This window comes from Megascapheus bottae, unplaced genomic scaffold, assembly GCF_031878675.1.
Source record: "Megascapheus bottae isolate mThoBot1 unplaced genomic scaffold, mThoBot2.hap1 HAP1_SCAFFOLD_547, whole genome shotgun sequence".
Classification (NCBI taxonomy): domain Eukaryota; kingdom Metazoa; phylum Chordata; class Mammalia; order Rodentia; family Geomyidae; genus Megascapheus; species Megascapheus bottae.
In genome coordinates, this window is record NW_028327620.1 from 24,910 (window position 1) to 31,325 (window position 6,416).

The window sequence follows — 6,416 nt, forward strand, 5'->3', positions numbered from 1 at the left end:
CATCCACAGCTTTGATGGAATTATTCAGCCCAAAGGTATACAGAACAGGAATGAGATAGGACTTCTCTGACAATATCATGGACTGATGTCTGAAACTCTCTCGAGTTATATTATATTTTTTATAAAATAATCTAATGTCCCTGCTTTGGTTTTGAGCCCATCTTTAATTGAGCTCTGCCAATTTTATACAATAGGAGAATTCTAAGCATTGTACTTCACCAAAATCTAAGCCTACTTCTCAACTACAGACCACTGTCAGATACAGAAGTGGAAATCAGTAAGCTATTTTATTCAGGAACTCCTGAAGTTCCTGAATATTACTGTACACAATAGCCATTCCTCCCTAGGAAAGTCCCTGGGGATCACCAAGAAACCCAGAGTGTCAAAACACTAATAACAATAACGATAATACTCTGGAATCTCTTCCTTCATTCCTAATTGCATATCTGTCTCTTAGCTTCTCACCATTTATGCAGAATGAGTCACCCGAAGAAAAGACAAAACTAAGAGTCGATGTTTTATCATCTTTTTTCTTTTCCTTTCTGATTTTCTTTCTTTTTTCTTCTCTCCCATTTTTCCCCCTCAGCAAGTTCTCAGCATGTAACCTCAGCTGACCTCTCACTCACTATATAGCCCGGGCTGGCCTCAAAGTCACAATCTTCCTGCCTCTGTCTCAAAAGCGCTGGGATATTAGCCATGTAATACTGCATCCTGCTCTTTGGCAGCTTTGAACAATACCAGTTGTTTAACACATCTTCTATTCACACCAGCACTTTGGATAACCATCAGTGTCTATGGCCTATCAGAGAGAAATTGGTGCCACTAAAAATCTCTTCTGGTAAGTCAAAGTTTAACATCATTTATTCAGTTGGAAAACATAGTTAAGAGCATCTACTATATCATACTATAACCTAGGCAAGGAGATACAACTCTGATGGAGATGGGTACAATTACAAGCGTCCTCAAAGCCCATGTTCTCTTTCTAAATGTTGAAAATGTGAACTAGACCCCTGAGTAGTATGACATGCACAATCTCTTGGACATAGGTGTGCTAGTCCAAATCTATCCTCATTTGATATGTGTGAGATCCCATACATTATTCTTTTATTTACACATTTTGAGGACACAGTAACCATCCAGTATCAAGGGAGCGTGGGTCACTTAACCCTTTTATCTCTGGTGAAGCACAAAGGCAGAAAGGAACCATTTTAATTAAAGCTCACTCAGATGATGCAGAGATGTTCATAAGAGAGTGAAACAAGCAGTATCACTTTATAATATTACACAGAATTCAATATGAGTTTATTGAAATCCATTACATTCAGGCAGAATCAATACCATTTTTATGGGACTGGAGCAAAACTATAATGCACCTTCATCTGTTAGAAAATTATCCAGTAGAAAATGGCCACGGTGGAGCATTTAACATAGATGTGTCCACAGGGTGTGTGTCCCTGTCTACCTGCACAGGTACATACGTGCAAGTCCTACTTTCCAGCAATTGAGAGAAAGAAAAGAGCCTGAACCCACTATGGCCACTGGTTCGAGGAGGTTGAGATAACTACTGATAAGGATTCTAATTCTAAAAGAAAAGCTTTTAGTTGGACAATTCTAGGCAGCATCCATGGAAAAGAAACATCTGAGTTCAATCCTGAGGAATCTGTGTTGAGGAACTTATGATCAAAACAGAAGAAAAAAAGCTTGTAGAAAATGAAAAGTATGGATTTTTCCCCTCCCGTTGGCTTCCATATCTCTGCCAGAACAAGCACTTTAAATAAAAATCTATTTTCTTTTTTCTTTCCCCTACAGAATAAACCATTTCTTCTATTTGAGGATTCGGTGTGATGAACAATTTCTTTAAACTAATAGTTTGGAATGAGCAAAGGAGGAAATCCCACTAACAATCTTTCATGACAGTTTATCTCAAGACATAAAGGGTAATCTATTTTCTTTAGTAGTCACATGCCTTATTTAATACCCAAACAAGAATTTTGTAGCTGGGCATGGTGACTCACGCCTGTAATCCTAACTATTCAGGAAGTTGAGGATCACAGTTCAAAGCCAGCCAGGGCACTAAAGAACGTGAGACTCTTATGTGCAATTAACCACTAGAAACCAGAAGTGGTGCTATGGCTCAAGGCATAGGATGGTAGCCTTGAGCTGAAGAGCTCAGGGATAGCACCCAGGCCCAGAGTTCAAGCCCCAAGGCTGACAAAAAGGAAGGAGGAGGAGGAGGAGGAGGAGGAGGAGAAGGAGGAGGAGGAGGAAGAAGAGGAGGAGGAAGAGGAGAATAATTTTGTGAGTAAGGCAAACTCATGTCACCAGAATTGATCCAAGCTTATTTTCCATATCAGGATTCTGTTTTTGATCCATGATTCTTGTGTCAAGTAGAGCTGGTGGACTGGACTCCTGAAATTTTGGGCCTTGGTTCCCACAGGAAAGGCAAAGTTGCATCTACGAGGAGAGAAAACACTCTGACTCAAGCTACGGGAAAAGAAGAGGATCTTAACCTCAAAGGACAGGACTCAAGGAGACAAGCAGAAAGAGAAAGGAAGATTCAAGAAAGAAGAATAAAACAAAAGGTGTTGGGTAACTCAAGGATAATACAAAAGTAGCACCTTTGCTTTCTCCACCATGCATGCAGTATGACCATGGCCAGGGCAATTACACCAGTCAGACACACGAGTATCAGGAGGACTGAGGGCCCACCTGCTTGGAGGAAAAGAAGCATGTCAGCTGGTGAAGGAGCTCTGGAGTTACTCATGTCATTGGGGCAGAGGCTTTCCAGGAGGTCCCATCTGTGTCTTCTAGAGTTCTCAATTCTACTCCATCTGTGCTCCTTGTCTCCTCACTGAAGGAATGGTTCCCTCTTTCTTTTCCCTTTGGCATCACTCATTCCCTGCTTCTCATTTCTTCTCATTTAACTACATTCTCAAATCCTCTTCCTTATATACTCACGCTTTATCATTCTTGTGCCTATCATTCCTCACTGGAAATCCCCAGAGCTATCTCCTATCATCCCCGCCTGGGCCCCAGTCCCTTCTCACCCCAGTAGATGACAATGTCGTGACCTCCTAGACTGCTGTGCTTCACTCGACAAGACAGTCCAGCTGCCTTCCCAGCCTCCACATCCAGGGTTGCTCGCAGATACCACGTCTCATCCGAGTTGGGAAGGACGTGGCCTTGCCGAGTGCCTGCTTGCTCTTCTTCGTCTCGCATCCACATCACCCACACAGGCTTTGGGTGGAAGCCAGAGACATGACATACCAGTCGCAGATGGCCAGGTCCCGGACTGGGGTCACAAGACAGCCAGACTTCAGGCTTCACTGGACAAGAAGATGAGAAGAAATGGAACTTTAGGGGAGCTTCTCAAGTCACAGCTCAGGGGCTTGGGGGACTCGGTTACTTTCTCTTACCTAGCAAACAAACTAGATATCTCTCCCTACAGCCTGTCATTAGGTATGTCAAAATAATGAGGAGAAGTGACAAATTAAAATGAAGAGTAGAGGCAGTAACCGTAGGAGACCAGAGTGTCAAGCTCACCTTGCCGCTCCAGTTCTGACTTCCCTGCTTCCAGAAGACTTGCCAGAAATGGAGGACAGAAGTCACTGAGAAGGGTCTGCACTATTTGTTTAACGATTAGGTATTGGTTGAGCACTCCGCAGACGTTCTGAGCTCGCTTTCCTGCCCCAGGAGCTGGCTCCCAGGAACTTCCTTGGAAACTCAAGAGATCTAATCCCTGGTAGGCTCCTTGTAAGAAGCTCTTGTAGACTTTCCCGGTTTGCATGGTGCACCCACCGGATATCTGTAGCACAAACGGGTCTGCAGGGAGACAGAAAAGACAATTGATGTTAGCAATGACAGGGGTGGGGAAAGGGGGGATATAAACAATCTGGATCCAGCCCAACCAGAAAAGTGAAGAAAAATATGAAAGATTAGAGTTCAGATGGAAAATAGGAAGGCAAATTTGTGGGAAGAAAATGTGAAGATAGAAAAGGCGCCTTGAAGTAATAGAGAAGTCATGAATATAAGGACTATAAAGAAGGCAGGAGACTTGTCTGGAGAAACTCCAGCAGGAGTGCAGCCATGTGGACACTCAGGCATGGGGGGGGACATGAAGAAAGAATGTCCATGCAAGCTCTGCTCTTTTCTGTCTGTGGTAGGGTAGCATAATAGTAAAGGATGGAGAAGAGGAGCTTGTGTGAGGCAATGGAAGAGAGAGAATACGTTTAGAAGGATAGGAAGATAATCAAAAGTTACATATCTTGGGATCTGATCAGAGACCTCAAGCAAGAATAATTACCATGGAAAGACAAACTCACATTCAAACTGAAACTGACTGGCAAAGCTGTTCACTTCCCAGATGAAGCCATGGACAAAGAGCTGGAACAGTGCCTGCAGCTTCTTCCATTGCTCCTCGCTGAAATTTCCATGGGACCAGGGCTTCACAAAGCTAATAGTGTCTAAGACATTGTCCCAGCCAAGAGTCTGCAGCTCACCCAACCAGCCTGAGCACTGGCTATAAGCCCAGCTGTGGTTGACAAAGGAGAAAGTGTAAACTATTCTGAAGGACGGGGGTTCTGCTGCAGCTGGATGATGCCATTCCATAGTCTGAGATGCTGAGAGGGAGACGGGGAGGGGGGGGAGAGAGAGAGAGAGAGAGAGAGAGAGAGAGAGAGAGAGAGAGAGAGAGAGAGAGAGGTGATTACAGTACAAGAGGAGAGGAAAAATAGGAGTCTAGGATGCACATTGCCCTGAGCCTCAAATCCCTCCAAAACCAGAGATAGAAATAGATGGCAAGCAGAATTGTGTCTCTGCAACTCTCCTGGAATGCAGCCTCCAGCATGGAATGTGCCTTGTAGGGAAAATCGGTGCTCTTTGAAGCCAGATTCTCCTCAGAGCTTTCTCTCCTTCTGTGCCAACCATAGATATCATTACACAAGAGCTTTCCTTACCAGCTGTGCTTTCTCCATTCCAGACAAGTCCTTTGAGGAGCAGGAGGAAGAGGAACAGCATTGAAGCTTTGATGTCTTTGTCAGAAAATGGCCCTCAGAATTCAGATACGGGCTTCCTCCTTGTGCTCTTTCTCTCTCTCATGCTCCCTTCTTTCTTTGCAGCACACACTGCCCTCTCCCTCTACCCACTTCCCTCCGAGATAACCTCATTACTTCCCTCAGCCATGGAGCTCCACAGAGCCTCTCATTTCCTGTCTACTTCTCCCACTATTGGCTTTTACCCCGCCTTGTCTGTATCATCTTGATCTTCCCTACTGCACTAGCTGTTGTAGAAATCCTATACCTGGTCAAGTCTGCAGTCTGACATCTGATGGAAAAAGTCAGGAACTTTTCATCTTAAAGAAATCAAGTCCAGATTTGGGTTCTCAATATCTTGAAAGAAATGCTGGAAGCTCCTCAAAGTTTCCCACTGAGGCTTCTAGTAGAATTTCCAGTGCATAGGCTGACAGTCTGCTCCTTCTCCTGTCTTCCAATCCTCCTCGATCTCTTGGTTTTCCAGTCTTTATCTACAAACCTTTTGCCTCTGAGTCAACTTTTGTTTATCTCACTTGTCACATATATCTTCCCTGTCCCCTCAGCCTCTCCTGGGTTTCTTCATTCTGTTGTCAGTGTCATTCGGAGAAGGCACTAAACACCATCATGTGGCTTAAACTCTACAGGCAAATCTCCATAACTCATAGCAGGAAAGGAGTAAAGATGACTAATAAATTCATATTTTCAAATACTTTAAGGAAACATTCTTTTCCCCAGTAAGATTAAATGTCACTGTTGAAGGTGTCCTTGAGTGAGGTCATGTGACAAACATGAAGACAGAAATTGTAGCTGACTTTTGCAAAGCACTGGATGACAAGTACACAGCTAACAGATTACACCATGTATCTTATGAAGAAGTTCAGATGCTGCAGACCAGTGTAGGTGGAGTGTGTCAGTACCCAGACCATAAGGCTTCCAAACACCTATATGAACACAACATAGCTTTTACAAAGTGTGCAATGGAAATAAGCGGATGATCACGGCCAAAATTATGTCTTACCTGTTTTCTCAAGGAAAGAATTTCAGCAACATATGAGACAGTTGGTAGTAAAATGCATGTTAATTTTGCCCCCCCCCTTTTTAGTTCTTTATGTGGAAGACAATCCCTGTATTTATTGGGTCTTTATTTGTACTCTGTCCTCTCACTGCTCCAAGTTCGCTCTTTGGCCCTGGGGCTTGAACTCAGGGCCTAGGTGCTATGCCTGAGCTTTTTGGATCAAGTTTAGTGCTCTTCTTTTTGAGCCACAGAACTTTCAGCAAAGGTCTTCTTGGATCTCAAAAGGGTCTTTGCTGAAGTTCTGAGGTCTGTGCATGACACTAAATAATATTTTTGTAGGTGGGACCATTATGAATGCTAAGATAATTTAC

General features: G+C 43.6%; 1 protein-coding gene across 2 annotated transcripts; it reads right to left on the reverse strand.

Annotated features, from left to right (window-relative positions):
• Positions 1-2,318: 2,318 nt before the first annotated feature.
• LOC150039569 (T-cell surface glycoprotein CD1e, membrane-associated-like) lies at positions 2,319-5,132 on the reverse strand. 2 transcript variants are annotated; one of them, XM_090327747.1, is made up of 6 exons: positions 4,956-5,132; positions 4,323-4,619; positions 3,544-3,822; positions 3,048-3,326; positions 2,619-2,709; positions 2,319-2,484 (listed from the first exon to the last, which is right to left on the reverse strand). In XM_090327747.1, exons 1-6 carry the CDS (start codon positions 5,014-5,016, stop codon positions 2,319-2,321), a joined length of 1,173 nt encoding a protein of 390 aa, XP_090183873.1. In that variant the 5' UTR covers positions 5,017-5,132. The 2 variants fall into 2 exon arrangements, with proteins under 2 accessions (XP_090183873.1, XP_090183872.1); XM_090327746.1 differs by having other exon boundaries at positions 2,619-2,712.
• Between the last annotated feature and the right edge of the window lie 1,284 nt (positions 5,133-6,416).

Bases quoted from the DNA above. Each gene is read 5' to 3' on its own strand.
- LOC150039569 (XM_090327746.1), bottom strand. From the start codon at position 5,016: ATGCTGTTCCTCTTCCTCCTGCTCCTCAAAGGACTTGTCTGGAATGGA. The intron at 4,620-4,955 runs GTAAGGAAAGCT...TCTCCCTCTCAG, and splicing joins GAATGGAGAAAGCACAGCTG to CATCTCAGACTATGGAATGG. The intron at 3,327-3,543 runs GTGAGCTTGACA...CTTCTTGTCCAG, and splicing joins GTCAGAACTGGAGCGGCAAG to TGAAGCCTGAAGTCTGGCTG.